At 39.5% G+C, this 18,555-nt stretch overlaps 1 protein-coding gene across 16 annotated transcripts in view; it reads left to right on the forward strand.

Annotated features, from left to right (window-relative positions):
* ASXL3 (ASXL transcriptional regulator 3) overlaps positions 1-18,555 on the forward strand; it is a 135,213-nt gene that overhangs the window by 17,034 nt on the left and 99,624 nt on the right. For 10 of the 16 annotated variants that reach the window (XM_066992918.1, XM_066992906.1, XM_066992903.1 and 7 more), the window contains one exon: positions 7,583-7,665. In XM_066992918.1, the coding sequence (XP_066849019.1) occupies positions 7,610-7,665 (56 nt within the window). In that variant the 5' untranslated portion in view covers positions 7,583-7,609. Of the gene's footprint in view, positions 1-5,700; positions 5,765-6,204; positions 6,359-7,582; positions 7,666-18,555 lie in introns of all 16 variants that reach the window. The other 6 variants (XM_066992913.1, XM_066992910.1, XM_066992912.1 and 3 more) reach the window with 2 other exon arrangements.

The raw sequence follows: 18,555 nt of genomic DNA on the forward strand, positions 1-18,555 counted from the left end.
AGAAAGCTGTATTTCTTTAGTTCAAAAATATGACTTATCATATCTGCTCTCAGAGCAACTTAAGCAGTAGATCTGCATTGTGCCAGTGAACTGAATTCTGCACGCAATGATGTCATGATGCAGACTAATGAAAACTCGTGTGAAATCATTGTGCAACTTTGGGGGAAAAAGTACATAACACACAAGGGCTGATAAGACTACTGTTTTAAATTGCCAATTCTGACAAGAACAAATAGCTCTCCTCTTAAAAACAAAGCAAAAAAGACCCAGCAGAGCTTTCATCATTTTTTCTTTCATGGAGATTTTCATGGGGTGTTCCATTTTGCTTCCAGTACAGGTGGGCTCAGGAAACTGAAAGTGGCTTTTTGTTGTGGCTGTAATTCTGTAATTGCAAAAGATTTTTTTCTGTTTGTTTTATCATTTGCTGCACACATCTCGGAAATTTCTTTCCATGTTGTCCATGCGTTGGACACGTTCTGGTCTTTTTTTTCTGGAATAAAATTACTAAGATTGTTAGTAATTTTCTGCATCTCTTCTTACTTTTTAATCCAAAGGGAGCAATGCTGTGTATCATCCTGTGAGTGAGGAACAGAGCAAACAAGTGAGTTTTGAAGTTTATGGGCGTGCTCTGTGAGGTTAAAAGGATCAACTGGCACTTCCATTGGCTTTTCACCTAAGCATCAAAATATGCTGCAAGTTTTGTGAGGTGGTTTCATGCCACCTTTCCTACAGAATTAAAATGGAAGTATAGTTTTAATTGTCTTATTTATATGTTTGTTGTCATTAGCCATATTTTGGAAACATGAAGAGGAGTGCTTCTTGGTTGGTTAAGTGTATACATGGTGCATCAATGGAGTCAATGTCAGTTGCAGAATGAAACTTATCTTATCCATCTAGTAGGTGATTTTTACCTGGATAAAATACTTAAAATGGCCAAAAGTCATATGTAAGAATATTTAGCTAGAGTACACAGTTAAAATATTTTATTCTGCTAAGATTCTAGATTTCTTATTTTTATTTTTCTCATCTCTTTTTTTTCTATTTTTTTTTCACCTTCTGGAAATCTTAGGTCTGTATCTTTAGGACACTGTCAAACAAGATAAGCTCTGGTAATAAAGCAATGGCAACAAAACCGGCATAACTGTCGCCTCTTGTTATATCTGGTACGTTCAGAGAGTAGCCAGTAGGAATTTTATTTCTCACATTAAAAGTAACCCTTACACATTACATTTGCCTGAGGAAGTTAAGCGATGAAAGCTTTTAAAACAAGCACATACTCGTTCTCTCTATTGATTTTTATGGGAGTTTTACTCTTCATATTGTTTTTGATTTTGCTATGCTGCAACATTGGTTATGCAGCAGTGTTTTTTCAGTGTCAGAAAAAAAATCTGTATCAGCTTTCAATAGAGAAAACAGCATATATGAAGTGAATATGGTTTGGGGTTCAGTGGTTCTTAGTATTTCTGTCTTGTTCCCTGAGTAGTGCTGAGCATGTTCACACTGGTGGTAGTTCTTCCCTCTCTTATCTGTAGCATAAAGGCAGCTGGCAGGGCACTCGCATCCATTCTGCTCTGTTAGTCCCAGTCACCTAAACATGGCCTCTCTTCATTTTGTACAGGGGTAAGAGCCAAAGGGGAATTTTGATCCCTGCTGGAATTAGAGGCATTTCAGGATCGTGGCCTGTTTGATCACTGAGATAGTGGAGATTGGAGTGATTTTGTTGGGTGGCAGAGCTGTTTTTTGCTCCTGGTCTCTTCCCTGGAATAATGATTCATAACTGTAAGCAGCTTTGACCCATGTTTTTCAGCTGACTGCATTGATACAGAGACTGAAACTTCTACACTAATTTTCTTAAACTAAATAGGCAGAGAATATCTTCTATGAGCCATGGGAGGTTCACAATGCAGTTTGTCCTGTCAGCACCTAGGAACTACAGGGTGCTGCTAGCTAGCTACTTGGCGCACACACATTTTGGCTACCTAGGCAATGCCTGGGTGCCTGTGGTTGGTTTTGGGGAACCCACAGCAATGAACAGCTTCTATATTAATGTGTTAATGTGTCAGGATGTAGAGGATGTAGGAATGTACTGTAGGAGTGTAATGTGGTAAAGAGAAGGGAATAAAGGTGTTTCAGTAGGGGTGTGGAAAGGTGGGAGATCGGAGGTTACAGGTATTGCAATACCTCAAAAGATGAGAGTATCACTCTCATACTAATTCTGCTAATAGTGGAACCCATACTAGGGTGGAAAGTTTGACATCCTGCTCACTGGGATATGTGTCTTTGATCCTGACCTTATACATATATTTGAAAGAATTCTGCTTACGCTGGGTTCATCCTGTTAGAGTCATTGAAGTGTTCGTGGATCCGTACCGACAGATCCCCTAAATGAGGATCAGACATTTCATGTATTTCAGCAAGTTTAGCTGTTTTCACATGTTGCTTTCTTGTTCTTATTACATCTTTGCTACTTTCCTTGCTTGATTTTGTTTTTCTTTCTTACCTATAATGATGCATGAATTACAAAGGCAAATTCATAGTACAGAGCATATTGTGAAAGACATCACTGATGAAATACATCTACCTCCGCTCAAATTTTATAACTTCCTTATAGTAACTGTACTAGCTTAAAGACAAAAGGCCTACCAGAAGAGTTATTACACCCATTTCAGCTTCTTTTAATGTTTTAGTACTTGGAAATTACTCTTTACCTTTGTCTTAATCACCATCAGCAAGAGCTCCATGAACCTCTATTTGAAAACTTCTCTTGAAATAGCTTGTAGTGCATCTTGTTATTTTCTTCCTTCTTCGCTGTTCAATATTATGTACCCTCCCTCTTCTCAGTCTTGCTGTTTTCTCTTTCTCATCCATTTCTATCCAATTCCTTTCTTCCCCCACCCTTATCCTACCCTACCCAACCCTCTCCTCTCCTAACCATTTACCCATCTTTCTTCACACAAAGGGCTTTGAACTTTTACCAGGCTGCCGATAATTCCCCAATGACTGAAGCCGTTAATCAAAAATGAATACAAAAGATTTGAGTGGGGCATTTCCCACAATAGAAGTCAGTCCTCCTGTTAACCTCACACAAGCAGCTGGAAAAGACAATGCTGGATTTATTCCAGGATGCTGTTCTTGTACCCTGTTTGGGACTCCATCTTTCAATTAACTTAGTAATGAGTGGCTAGAAAAGATCATATATTCACTGCTTAGGAAAAGGAAAGATATTTTTCTGTTCTTCTGTTCACCCTGCTCTCTTTGGGCAGTAAAGAATGTCTGTCTGTTGTGCAGTTCAGCCAGACTTGTATTTTAGCTGCTGAGTGGGAGCGCTGGCAATAGCTGTGCTGTTCCTTTTTCTGCTGAATTATTTAAATAACGTTCTAAAGAGAACTGCTCTGGTTTGTGAGCTGTGGCTCAGCCTACAGTTTGACCAAGCAGATGGGATAAAATGATCCTGATTTTTGTCAGCTATCTGACCTTCAGATCCTTTCAGGGAGCTTACAAAAAAAAAAAAAAAAAGGCTCAGTTTCAGCTTACTGTACTGTGGCTGGACCAGCAGCATCAAGACCACTGGATTGATCTGCTTGCCGCTTTTGAACCATGGCACTGTTTCTGCCCACACTTGGTTCACCTTTAGAAGAATTGTTTTCTGCCAACATGATAACTCATAGCTGCAGGACTGGTGGCTGCTTCTCTGGCAAAGCTTCCCAGTTTTGCAGGACAGCGTTTATGGGTGGCAATAAAGCTTACTTTCTAGTTCGCCTTTCTTCATGCTGTTCCTCTCTTTGTGTTCCCTCTAGTGGCCGAAGTGCAAGCGGTTGAGCAGATCTGCTTCAAGCAGCTCTGTGTGCGGATTAATCATTCTGTCCGCTATCTCGAGGTTCTGTTCTGATTTCATAGATGAGCTGAGCATTCAAGATTTCTCTCTTAAGCAGAGCTGAGAGTTTTGACTCTGCTCCAGAGTTCTCTTGTTACAGCTCACCGGAAAATGCTTTTTTCCCTGGCGTGGCACCTGATGGTTTTTGAGTAGTGTAAATGTACACAACATAGATACCCTGCTGAGAAAAGGAATTAGAATTTCTTCTTGTTATGTGTAACTGACGAGACATTTGAAATGGAACTGGGAATGTACACGTTTGTTGTATTTGTGCAGTTATTATGCTTAAATATTGCTTAAGTTGTGGGTTGATATGTGTAGGTGAAGCAAACCTAACAGTTTGTGCTTGTTTGGGTCTAAGTTGCCTTCTCTTTGACCTATTAACCAGTGTTTAAATGAACACCAAGAATGTGTTCAGTGCAATGACTGCTGCTGTTCTCTTCCAGATTGTCCTGATGGATATCAGATCATTTGTCCCAGTTATTTAGTGGCTGTCCCTTTTTGAGGCTGTGGTTGAATGGCAGGAATAAATAGAGCATATTTGATCCTCTGTGATAGAGGTTGCAGTCAGTGCAAACCATTCTTCTGCCATTGTCCTTCGCAACAAAACGCATCGAAACAATCGTACTCTTCATGACAGTACTTTGGCATATTTTAATTCCAGCATTATTAGTCACTACCCGTACATGACATGAGTGTTGGTGGATGGAGTGGGAGGAAAGAGAAAGATATTCAAAACAGATTAAGGATGCGATTACTTTGTCTGACCAAGGAGTCTATGACTTAAGTACGCTACTGCATTTTAGTATTTTATTTGCCTTAAGGGACAGTTAGTAATTCAATTTGAATTTCTAATATTTTTAAAAGTCTAGAAATGCAGAAGGGCTTGTGGGCTTTTAGCAATGCTAATGGTGAGATACAGAGGCAAGAGTCGCTTGTGCAATTATCAGTTCAGTGTATTCATTAGCTCACAGACTCTTAAATAATACTCAGATGCTATTTTCCATAACTGGGGGAAGAAAATAATGGGATTGTCATGAAAATGTTTTTCAAAGTAATTATTTTTATTTTTTTCCTCTGATAAATGGTTAGGCTAAAGTTGCAGGGGGAGGGCACACGATGGTGGGAAGGGCAGAAGAAGGTATCCTTGCTAAGGTTCTCCGCTAGATTAATCTTCATCATGATAAAGAAAACTTAATCAAGTGCACAGTAAGATGGTTTTCAAATTAAGTAGTGTCTGAATTGGAGAATTTATGCTTTTCAGTTCGGGTATGAACAGTTCTTTAAATAACAGCCCTCTGTTTAAAGGGTTAGATGAACAGAATTAAATTCATAGAGTATATGAACTGCAGCCCACGCTACATGTCCAGCAGTAAAATAAGTCCACACAATGAGCAATTGTTTGCTCCAGCACATTCAGCCTGTCTAACATACTCTGCGTTTCAGTTTGTCATTGTACCCTGAATGTGTTCACTTCATACTGTGGTATTTGAAATCTGCCTTGTGGGTTTGATTAAGCTTTCTGTAGTGGTGTTATGCATCCTGCTTGTTGGTTTCATTGTTGTTTGGTGAAGATGATCTTCCGTATCCTGTATGTCTGGCCATTGTTTCCACAACCAGTTCAGTGCAGCTTCCTCAGCACAAACTGCTCTCCCTTCTCCCATTGTCCAGAACAAGGGGACTTCTGATGTTTATGTAGTGTTATTGTTTCCTTCCCATCATTGTCAAACCCACGTGATAATACCTGGCACGTTTTCTGACTCTGCAGAATAGGATGTGATGTCACAGAGAAGGGGACAGGGCTACCCAAATTTTCTCACTTGCAGGGAGGAGCTGCCCAGGTGTGCTGAGGGGCCTGTACTCAGGAAGAGAAACAGGGAATCCTCCACAGTGAGTAACCCCACTTTCAAGTGCACACAGTTTCCTTCATAGCCGTGTCCAGTACAGTGTAGTTTCCTCTTCTGTCCTTTCCAGTTTGCCCTCTGGAATGTTCCCAGTTCCGTTCCCTTCTTTTCCCTCTGTTTCAGTGTATTCTCATTTGACCTTGTCCTTATTCTTCGTCGTCTTTTCAAAGGTTAAACTTTCCATTTCTGTATCTTCCCACACATCAGCTTCTTCTCATCCCAGTCTTAGTCCTTATATTCATTGTCATTTTCCTAGTGTGTTATGTGGTTCTGTCATTAATACCTCATATCACTTCTCATGCGTTGCTGTGCACTGGCCCTTTTCCCAGCCCTGTGCAGTTCCTTCTGTCCTTACTCCTTGTCATGCTCTCCTATCCACTCTTCTTTCTCCTTTCAAATCACCTTTCGGTTTTCCTTTCCTGACAGGTCCCTTTTGAATCTTGCCTATTGATGTACATGAGATAAGCTCAGTTCAGCTCCCAGACCTTTCTAGTGCAGCCCTCACTTCTGCATTTTCCTTTGTGGAACTGAAAGATAAAGGATAAGAAGCTCACCTGCAGCAAAGCAGCCAAAGGATTTGGTAAACCGTGTTTTCAATGAGAAAGGGGAGAGCAGGCGGCAAATCAGAATTATAAAATGGCAAGAGAAGGTTGAGCTGGTCAGTTGGTAGTGAGCGGGGAGGCTTTGGCTTTATGTGAGCTGTTTGAATTACAGCCCTGGTTAGCACCCTTCACAGTTTGGTGACTGGCATGACATGATTTGGTGGTGTCTCTAGTTCCTAGTGGGCACGTATCCACATAGTAGTAGCTACTTTCACAATTGCCATTGTGTGGTAACTACTAGAGGGAAGCTCAGGATTAGATGAGTTTGGAGACCAAACTGATTTCTTGTTTACCCATGGTAGAAATGCAAGGTCTGGCTCAGATGACGTTGGCAAGATGCTCTGGGAAGCTTGCATTGCTCTTGCCTGTGCTGCACCTTTTACTGCTGATTGAAAGGTTTCATTTTCCAGGGCTGTCAGTCTGGCACTTTAAATGAACAAGAGCAGCTGTTTGCTTAACAGCTCAAAACCGATTGGGACTAAAAGGAAGAGGAAAACCAGAAAATTCTGTTCAAGATGGTTGTATCTGGAAAGAAGAGTGGGTTACTTTGGGCTCGATTGGAAAAGGCAAAGGAGTGGAAAACTGAGCTGAACTGGAAAAATATATTGCACTCTGTCATGTAGCATCTCGTGTGCTGTGACTGTTCTGACTACTTCATTTTTCATGGTTTCTAGAAACAAAGAGCATTTGAAAATTGAAACCTATCTGTGTCAATTTTCATAGTAGCTCCTACTCTACGAATGGAAGCTCTTAGCTTTTGCTTTGTTCCTGAGGTCACAATAAAACCTAAGTGTCGAATATTCAGATGACCTCAGATAGTTCTATTTATCTATAATTTTGAAAAAGGAGGGTGGGGGGAAGACCACAACTACCTGTCTCTTGCCTTTTTTTTTTTTTTTTTTTCCTTTCTGCTTGAGAGGAATTCTGTTGCTGTGTCATAAAATTAGTTGCATATTTCAACTCTTACCTGGAACCTGCTAAGAATTTTTCCCAGGCAGCATAGTAGATACAGCAAGTAAAACTTACTCTTGCTGCAGCTTCCTGATTTGTATCTGGCCTTCCAACAGCCAAAGGATTTCAGTCTCAATACGGCCATTCCCTGCCTTTCACAAATGACTGTATAAAGACTGCATGAAGACGCAACCTTTAAAATTCATGGGACAGCTATGTCTTACACTTACCCATTTATTATTTCTTTTCAGGCATTGGAAAAGTACCCCAACTCACCAATGACTGCAAAACAAATACTGGAAGTCATTCAGAAAGAAGGGTTAAAAGAAACAAGGTCAGTGTTTATGTATTCTGTATTTTTACTGTCTCTTTGAAAACCATCTAGGAATGGTTCACAGAACACAGTGTGCTGGTTAATGGCTGAATTAATTTCCAGTACCACGGTGGGAAATACAGCTTATGGGTTTTTTTTGTTCATTAGTTCAAGGCTTTTAAAATGGAAAGTGACTGGCGTAACTTTGTGCCTTCCAAAAGGCCTCTGTTGGCCAGCTCTGGTCCAATAGCCTTTCTTTACAAAGAGAGTGGGATCCGGTCAGAAAGTCCAGAGCTGCTGCTCGTTTTTGCTGAAAGCCCCAGGCTTGGTGGCTGTGTTGCCTCTACCATCATGGGCGTGAAGAATGTGTGAGGTGGAGTTGGAAGCACTCTTTCTCTCACTTAAGTTTGTGGTCTGGCACTTAAGTTGCTGTTATGACATGCTGGTGTTGCCTGCAGCAGTGGGGGCTGAGCTGATAAAGGGTCGGGAATGGATGGAGAGCAGTGTTGGAGCACTGAGAGCTAGTCTGCATAGTTGCAGCGCCTGGATCCTGAGTTGCTAAATAGCAGTGTACATTGGATGTAGATTTCAGCTATAATCTTAAAGCTGTTAGAGGTTTGGTGGGTTATCCAGAGCTATGGAAATCATAGTTGTCTTCTGACTCCAGTATGTTTGGGATCAGATAAGTATGGTTCACTCAGATGAGCGTGCTCCGTCCTGTTTCTGCTTGGTAGGTCTTCTAGTGACCCTCAGATGGAAACTTGGGCAGGAAATAAAATAAGGAAAAACTGTTTGTTTGGTGGTTGTTTCCTACAAGATGCAGTTTCCTCTTCTCCAAATCATAAATTTTTTCTATTCTAATAAGTAATTCTAATATGTGTTGCTGTCTCAAAGGGAAACATTTGCTTTTATTTTAATTATATTCCTTTATTTTGGTACCTAAATTCTAGAAAAAGGGAACATAAAGCCTGAGTGGAGCAGTAGTAACACATTATTTCCATTACTTCTGAACATAATCTGTTGAACCAGAAGTAACTGCGGGATATATTTTTACTGAGTTCAGTGTTGTTCCTAAAGAACAGAAATGCTCTGCATGACTGTTTGCAGTGCTTGGCCATGCACTGCTTTCTTGGTACCCATATGACATGGTTATAATATCTGTATTTTGGTAAGAGTGCAAAAGAGATGGAGTGCAAGATGAAGCTGAATTTGCCATGTTTTACAGATATGAAATGCTTTAGTTCCTGCCAAGAAATTGCTTAAAGTGTATTTGGCAGGGCCAAAGAAACAAGGAAATGAAAACTTTTGAAAACGAATGTCCAAACGTGTGTTATGCTGCAAGGATTTGCATTAAAAAAAAAAAAAGAAAAGGAAAAAAAACACCAAACAACCACATTTGAAAATCTGTTTTCATTAAGATACTGTTTCTCACAGCAGTGCATAGATTGCTTTCTTCTTACATCTTGTGATATGAGGCAACCACATGGGAAAAGCTTACATGCCTGATAATAGCATTTCTTTGTAATTTTAAAAATTCTTGTTTCCCTAAAAAGTATGTAAATAAAATTTTGTGCGTAAAACCTAAGGGAGGTAGTGAGGGCAGCATTTTTATGTGATTTAAATATAGAAAATGTAGAAACCCTTTTTAATTGCTGCAGAATAAATAATAGGATAAAGTTTCCTTTAATGAGGTTCAAAACCAGATCTTCTCTTTCATTACTTCAGTTACTAAGAAACTGAGGATTTCAGGCAAACAGGAAGGAAACTGAGATTCATTCTGGCCTGATGTTTATTCATGGTATGTGCAGGTATGTGTGAATGTGTAGCTGATCGCAGGATCCCATATGTGGCAGCGAGTGTCTGGATAAGTGAAAAAGGATAAAATTCAACATTCTTTATTTCTTATGTGAAAAACTGTATACAGCTTTAAGCTAGGTCATTCTGAATTGATTAGTCTAGAAATTCTAGATGCTGCAATTGTAAAAAATAAAATAATAATAAATCAAAGATGTTGATTCTTTATTGATTTTGAAGGTGTTTGGTTTCTAATTTAATTTCTGATTTCATTTAAAAGTTGTGTTTCTGCCACATTTTAATACTGGTTAGGCACAGACTTGCAAAGTCATCTGAGTGCGTAACTCTTAAGAGCTGATAAGGTATTTAAATTCATACACATATTTGTTGATCCTTTGTGTTTAAGAAATGTTTTGTTTTCACAGTCCTTAAGTCCAGAGTCTCACATTTTAGTTGTTTTACCCAGCTGGGCAGCCAAACTCCACCACAACTGCTCACTCCTTCTTCCCTCCCTAACGGGAAAGAGGGAGAAAATACGATGGAAGGGGCTCAAGGATTGAGATAAGGACACAGAGATCACTCAATAATTATGGTCATGAGCAAAACAGATTGAGCATAGGGAGATTAATATAATTTATTACGTATTACTAACAAGCGAGAGCAGTGAGAAACTAAAAAACAAACTAAACCACCTTCCCCCCAGCCACCCTCTTCCATGTCCTCGCACAGGGGAACAGGCAATGGGGGCTGCGGTCAGTCCCTGACGCTTCATCTCCGCTCCTTCACGGTCACTCTCTGCCCCTGCTCCCCGTGGGGTCCCTCCCACGGGATGCCGTCCTTCCCGAACTGAGCCTGCGGGGGCTGCCCACAGGCAGCAGCTCCTCAAGAACTGCTCCCACACGGCTCCGTACCACGGGGTCCATCCCCCAGGAGCAAACTGCTCCAGCACGGGCCCCCCACAGGCAGCAGCTCCCCCCAGACCCCCTGCTCCTGCGTGGGCTCCTCTCCACAGGCTGCAGCTCCGGCCCGGGGCCTGCTCCTGCGGGGGCTCTCCATGGGCCGCAGCCTCCTCCAGGCCACATCCACCTGCTCCACCGGGGGCTCCTCCACGGGCTGCAGCGTGGAGATCTGCTCCGTGTGGGACCCATGGGCTGCAGGGGGACAGCCTGCTCCACCAGGGGCCTCTCCACAGGCCGCGGGGGAACTGCTGCTGCGTGCCTGGAGCACCTCCTGCCCTCCTTCTGTGCTGACCTTGGTGTCTACAGGGCTGCTTCTCACTCTTCTCCCAGCTGCTGTTGTGCAGCGTTTGTTTGTTTGTTTTTTTGCCCTTTTGTTTTCCCCTTTCTTACATCTGCTCTCCCAGAGCCCACTTAGCCTTGATCACTGGCTTGGCTCTGTGCAGCAGCGGGTCCCTTTTGGAGCCGGCTGGAGCTGGCTCTGATCTGCCATGGGGCAGCTGCTGGGCTCTGCTCACAGAGGCCACCCCTGCAGCCCTACTCTGCTACCAAACCCTTGCCACATAATCCCAATGTGCCCATTTACTTCATCAAGCTCTGCAGGTTCTTTTAGTACCTTTCTACCAGTATGGTCCCTTTGCCGTTACTGAAGATGATCTTTCTTAGTCTGTGCTGCAGCCAACTAAGATGAGTGAGGGTTGTATGTTTTATGATATGTAATCACCTGGTCATAAGCACTTGAATGGCACTAGCACATTTTATTCTGTAATGATTTGTGTATTTTTCAAGTCTGGAGTTGTGCCAGCAGTATGTTACTACATTAATATACTTTACTAATTCCTTTATACTGATTATCATTGTCAGTAGAACCTTGGCAATCCTAAATGAAGTTCTTTAAAAATTCTTGCCTCTGCTGTTCCATTTATAGATGAACGAGATTAATTGGCTTAGTCATTTTTCAAATATATTGCAGCAGTAATTAATCTAAAGCTTTTTGCTGTGGTAGTAAATCTGAATGAATAATGTCTGATTTTCAGCAATTTCATTGTAGCTGTTACATGTAATCTTTAAAAGACACTGTCAGACTTTTCAGCCTTTTCTTTTGCTTGTTTGCAATAAAGACATAAAGTTCCACATTTATATTTTATTACTGAAAGCATTAAATACAATAGAATGAAAATTCCAAAGCAGATATAAGTTAGAAATTAAAATAAAACGCTACTAACGTACGGTGAGAGGTTATATACCTACCTAGATTCATATATCTTGAAGGATGTGTGGTTCAGTTTTGTTTTTTTAATACCTTTCCTGCTATGATGGTTGGTTGCCAAATGACCAGCAGGCAGGTAGTTCTTTTGCTGCCTAGAAGTATTAAAAACTTTTAAGGCAAACCTTTTGGGGATGTAGAAAATACATGGTGTTCTTGGGGTGAGGTGGAGGCAGGTGAGAAGTATTAATTGTACATTCATGCCTGTGGTGTTAGTGAACAGTGCCAAGCCAGCAGTCCTGGACACTGGAATCTCTTTACAAAGATAAACAGCAGCTAACTTCTGTGCACAGCACTCTGGATTTTCCTTCCCAGCCTCCACTGTCCCTGTTCTTTTGAAAACAATTCCATGTCCCACTGTAGGTTTCTATAGACTTGCAACCTGCTGTTTATGCATCATAGCATGAGATTTTAGCTGTTTTGCTAGTGTGGTATAGACTGCTGGTCTGAGTATGGGCAACTCTAACCTCCGTGCTCCTCTTCCACTGTGCTGCAACCTTCCTTGTCATTCTCCATCTTGTATTTGTGCCATTACTGATTCCTGTCAAGGTTTAGAATTCCCCGTGTCTTTATGAATTGTATTCAGCTTTTCTGCATATGGTTTCTCAAAGTTATTAAGGTTGCTTTATTAAGTAGTTTTGTCTTTCAACATGCATACATCCCTTCCGAGTTTATCTTTGCCTGCATATTGGAGGTTGTTTCCTTTTGCAGCATTATATTTCTCTCCTTTGCTTATGAAAGATCCATGAGAAACAATGTCCAGAAACTTACTGAAGCTGTGGTATATGATACCTACTCTCCTTCTTTCTCTACAGGGTATGGTACTGTGTCAGAAAGGTTATTTTTCATAGATCTGAAGTAACTTATTCTTGACAGATCTATGTATTATGCAATTTCTTATCTGATAAATCTTTCCAAATAATTTTTATTCCATATTTCAGGGGAACTAGAATTAAATTACTGTCTCTAATTCCCAGCCTCTTCCTTTTTCCATTTTTTTAAAGCTAGTCACTACATGTCTTCCAGTCTTTTGGAATCACTGCTGCTCTCTTACAAGTTTTCAAAAATAGCTTTAATAATTTTGAGACTGATTCCGTCAGCTCTAAACACCTTAGAGTAAATTCAAATAGACTTAGCTGATATAAGAATATCTAACGTATTTAATTATCAAATCCATTTTTTTCTGTGCTTGGTATTGCTTTTACTAGGTGTCTAATCATAGACGTTTTTCTAATTGTGTGCCAGCAAAGAAAAGGTACTAGCACTCCTCTACTCCCCTGTTTTTGGGGTAAGTGCTTGGTGCCACCCCCTTCACTGAAGAGCAAGCCAGTCTCCTGTGTCTTGGTGCACTTACAGAAACGTGTTTGTGGCTTCTGGGTGGGGAAGGGATTTCTCTGGAGACTTTGCCTCTCAGTTCTCCAAGTTGCCTCAAGTTTAATTACCTGAAGCCCATTTTCTTCATTTTGTGTTCTTCCTTATTTTCCTAAAATTGAAGAATCATAACTTGCCAGATGCTTCTTTGTGCCCATGACGTGTTCCGCCCCCCCCCCCCCCCCCCCCCCCCCCCCCAAGGGATGCCTGCATAGTCATAATGGCAGTATTTAAGTAGGCCATGTGCTTTAAAAAAAATTGCAGATTCTCACGGGGGAAAAGAAACAAGTTTCCTTCTCTCAAATTCTCCTGGTTTCTTGGTAGAAAAGAAAGATCCTAATACCGTCCTTGTTTTTTTTTCCCCTCTTGAAATTGTCTGTGGGCCACAAGAAATAACCTCTCTATTCTCTTCAGTTTGGGGTAGTACACTTCAAGGAGGATAGGACCAACAGAATACAGTCTAAAATTATCAGGCAGATAAAAATAGGACAGAAGTTTGTATGAATTAAGTGTTTGGATTAAGGAAGGGAAGATTGAGTTTTGATATAATAAGTCTTTCGATATGGAAAAGATGAGGAAAAAGTAAGGGAATAAATTACCCTGTCCATCTGATATGGACAGGACAAGATATAAGGCCTTTAAACTGTAGTGAGGAAAGATTGAGATTAGACATTAAGAAGATTTTTTTCTAATAGGTATAATTGAGTTCTGTCATAAGCTGTGAGGAAGATGTGACAGATCTGTAGATCTCTCTAAGAAAATTTAGTTACGTATCTGTCAGAAGTTACGTAGGTTTGGTTGATCCTGCTTTGAATGAAGGGAATGAAATAGTGTACCCCTTGATCCATATTGTTCTATGAAATTTTTTAGAACAGTTTGCAGTACTAGACCCATACATATTGCATGAGTCCCAGAGGAAAATATCCAGCCAAATTCTGATAGATGTATGATGCTAATAGCCATAGATTATGTGTTGGTTTTTCTGTAGTTTCCTTTCCCCTTGCTTGGTGAGGCTGGGAAATTGACTTGTTGTCTGCCTTCACGTCTGGAAAAGATTAAAGCCAAAGATTTTCAGTACAAGTTAAAAGCCAATAAACTTTCAAAATGGGACAAGCAATGTTTAATTTTTGGAGTGCAACTTTAGCCCACAGCTATGCTAGCAATTTACTTTCTTCCTTCATTAAACTCAAAACTGTGAACCCTGAGATGGGATCATTTCATAACACTTTTGCTGTTTAGCTGGAGTAACTGATCTCTGTCTTGTCAAGGAATTTTCATAGAATCATCTAGGTTGGAAAAGGCCTTCAAGATCATCAAGTCCAACCATCAACCTGACCTACCAAATCCCATCACTAAGCCACGTCCTTTAGTGCTGCGTTCCCAGGAGAGGTTAAAAAATGCTTTCTCTTCCAGGTCCATTTTCTGGTAGGATCTTAAACTTCTTTCTTTTGGTGTTTCTTTGATCTTTATTTCAACTATGAGAATCACGGCATCAGTCCTAACTTCTCCTCCTATTTTCTCTGCATATTTTTTATTTTCCTATGGAGGATTAAACTACCTATTGATTTATTGTTGTGACAGTAGTCTTTCAGAAGACTAAGAAGAGATGCTTGCCAGTGGCAATAGTGCTGCTTCTCTTTCACATTGTTGATAATATCTATCATGAATTATATCATAACATATTAAGTCTTCTGAGCCTAGGGAAGCAACGAAGTATGACCCTAATAAATCTCAAGATACTCTTATTAGGTTTACAGTCTTTGTTCAGAAATATTAAAATAGTGGGTTAGCTAGAATTAAAACCAGTTTGAACTGTTGAACAGAGTCATCAATGGAATAAAACACATGATCTGTACAGAGTTTGTCTTTATCTCTGAAGTGAGATCATACTCCTGAAAATTTTACCCTTACCTTTGAATCCTTTGATCTTTTTGACAGTGTCTCTTCAAGCCTTTGAATACTTCATGCTTAGGGCTATTGACTTAAAAATAAAACCCTTTCTGAATGCTGCTGTTTCTGTAAATAGGCTAAATGAGCTGACAGCTCTCTTCTGTTGTTTATCGTGAGTTCCTTGTTTTATTGTCTATGCACGTAGACAGAAAGTTTTCTTTCTTTTCTTTGTGAAATAATTCCAAGTTGTCATTGTGATCTGTAATTATTGAAAAGTTATGGTTTTTATCTTCCACTTAGAAAGAAAAAAAAATCAAGTGCCCTCAAATAAGCAAAGGCTCTTAAAATTTCACTGAAAGAACCACAGTTTTTGTATCAAGGCTCTGATTGTTAAAGGAAGAGCACACACAGTTGAAAGGCCTCTGTGGTTGTGTATGTCTGATAGAATTTATTTGGGAGCCTTTCCAGCTGAAGGAGTATGTTGTTTTGTCTTGAAGGTAGTTATTCCCTGCAATGGGCTGAAAGGAAGCCTTGATGGGAAAAGAGAGGGACAGCTGTTCACGTTCTTTTGCCTAGCATTGTAAGGTTGATCCTTATGCAACTACAGATATGGCTTTTGGCTGCAGAGCAGTGAAAGAAACAACCTTTCAGTACTAGCTGTCTTTCTATATAAGTTCACTTCAGACACCTCTTTGAAACACTTTTCTTCATGGTGTAACAACAAGCCACCCAATTTGGTAGGCTGTTTTGATAGCTACAGTACAGCAGCTGAAAGTCTTAAGGCTTGCTCCTTCTAGCCTAGGTACTCCCAGCATGGTTTATGCCACAGTATGGTCTAACCTGGTAAAAGCTGATGGGTTTTCTCCATACTGTGTTCCAAAGCTGGGACTGTAACTTGCATAGTCATACCCTCCGTGATAACAATTTCAGTTTTTGATAATGATGTAGCCTTAAAACAACTGCAGTAGTAACTGAAGCTTAAAAGCAGCGTTGTGGATAGGTCTGGTAATTCCCGACTCCCTGTTGCTGCATTATGATTACCTTACAGTATGAAGGTAACTTGCTTATGTCTGTACAGTGGTAATCTTGTCTTTGCACTGATTTGGAAAACTGTCATTCTGTGCTAATGAAACAGATATAAAATTACAAAATCTCAAGTATATTCCATCACCTAATTGCACAGATGATAGCATTTTTATTTATTAGCGATGGTCTTTCTTCCATTGTTTATACTTATAAAAGACATATTTCAATATAAGATACTTAACTATGCTGAATGCATTTTTTTTGTCTGAACACCATTAGCTTCATTTTTGCTCCATGTTTCAATTTTTATAAATGATTTGCGGCTGTTTTTTGTTTTAATATTGCTCCTCTTCCTTTCACAGGACAAGGGAGTCTGTTCGATAAAACAGTCCAGTAAAATCAGTTTGCATTCAGCGTGTTTGATAAGATTACTTGATTCATTGTTGTTTTCTTTGGTAGTTTGTTTTTTCATGTTCCGTGTAGTAATGTGCACCCCAGATGTTACAGGCAGACTAAAAATCATACTTAAGTCAAATGCAGATGCCTTTGTTAGTTTTATTAAGGTGTGGATTTAATTTTGGATATACTTCAGATGGTAAGTGGCACAGTGTAAATAATAATCTGTTGAGTATTACTCAGAATGCTTTGGAGGATACTGTTCTTACTGTTAAGAATATTAATTGAGCATATGTAAGAAGAGGGAGGAGGCAGAAGCTAAGTAATTTCTTTCAAAGTGAATGCAAAGCTAAGAATATATCCTGTTCCTCTGCTTCTCCTCTCCCAATATCCCATCCACTAAATTGGTGTCCTTGGTGCAACATCTCTTTGCATCTGTGTGCAGTCTCTTGTCCCAAGAGCTGCTGCTACATGAATCTTCCCCTCCCTCTTTCTCAAACTAGGTCACCAATCCCATGGTCTCCTATTACCCCATTCTGCTGTCATCCCTTTTCCCTTCTCACGTATGAGGACTCCAACTCCATTCATTTTACCCTTCTGTGTGGCTGAAATTATTAAAGGACTACAATGTTGACATCCCAGATTTTAGTATTTACTTTATATTCTGGCTCAGGACCAACCTAGCTTTCTTCTTTAGTTTGGTTCCAGGAGAAGTTATAAGAAAATAAAAACCCAGTTCCATCATTCTTATCATGTCTGGGATCTTCCATATATTACTTAACAGTTTAGAAAAGTTCATACGGCTTCCCCTTTTGTACTTTGTCCCTCATTTGTCATAGTGTTGAACTGGGTGCCTGTATGCTCAGTTGAACTGAAATTTCAGAACAGTTGATTCTCTCTCTCTTTTTTTTTTTTTAATTTAAGATTGTTGTTACTTTTCCATATACATTTTTACACATATAGTGTTATAGTGTTCAGCACTTCATTTTTTCATTTACTGGTACAATAGTTCTATGTGTCTGGGCATTAAAGCATCTATCATAACCACGTTTCCACCTTTTATGGAAATGATAGGAAATACTGCTGCTTGATTTTTATTTTTTTTAAGATCTGCAATAAATTTGTTTGTTTTAAATCTATTAGCAGCTCTCCAGAATGTGTCTATAAAGCTTGGGAAAATAGGAATACAGTCTGTGTTAGACACTTGCTTCCCTGGTACTATTAAAACTGTTTCTATTTTACTTGTGCAGTTACTTAGGTTTCTGCACCTTCCTCCCAAACCTAACCTGTATTTTCTCAAAGAGCACTATGCTAGCATAACGCTCTTTTGTTTGTTTGACACTTTACTGGTAAGGGAGAGTGACTCATAAGATCTTTAAATATTAAAGTTTAATAATTCAGTGGAAGCACTGACATCTTAAAGTTAATCTGTTTTACTGTAACAGAAAAAATGATGGTTGTTAAATTTTGTGATGTGATAAACGTGTTTCAACTTTTAACAGTCTGTATGGCAAAAATTTCATCTTTTGAATGCATGCCCAACTCTCCTTTATCGCACTCTAATTTACTGAGATAAACATCCATGTAATATGTTAAAGCCATACTAAAGATACTCCTTTTTTAATAAAAGAGTAAATCCAACAGCTTAACTGTAACAAATAATGGATAGCAATACAGAGGTTGATGATCTTATAAGATCTATTTTTTTTACACAATAAAAAACAACACTTCCTATTAGTGGACATTTTATTTTGAAGTAAATGGACATCAGCTATGAAAGCTAAATAATGTGAATTCCTCAACAAATTCAGTGCTGGCTTTTTTGCACAGTTGTAATAATTCCCTTTTCAACATATTTTGATATTTAATGTAAGAATTTAACGTGTTTTCTTTTTCCGATTTCATGCATCTCAGTGTAGACTGCTGTTGAAAGAGACTGCAAAGTGATAATCTGGTTCAGGCTGATGAAAAGAGCAATTTCCTGCATTATAAATTGGTGTTACCATATGTATAAAATTATCCTAAATTATATATTGTGTCAAGAATGGCTTCCCACATTTTTCCTAGAAAGTGTAGCTTTTCTTTTAGCAATATGTAAGCATACTATCTATTTTTCTTTAATGTTTCTATTTTTCAGGTAGTAGTTCTGCATTGAATTTTCCTTCTCTTTTTCAGAAAGGGAAACTAAATAGGGAAATCCAAGAGATATAA

Source organism: Anser cygnoides, chromosome 2 (genome assembly GCF_040182565.1).
Source record: "Anser cygnoides isolate HZ-2024a breed goose chromosome 2, Taihu_goose_T2T_genome, whole genome shotgun sequence".
In the NCBI taxonomy this organism is placed as follows: domain Eukaryota; kingdom Metazoa; phylum Chordata; class Aves; order Anseriformes; family Anatidae; genus Anser; species Anser cygnoides.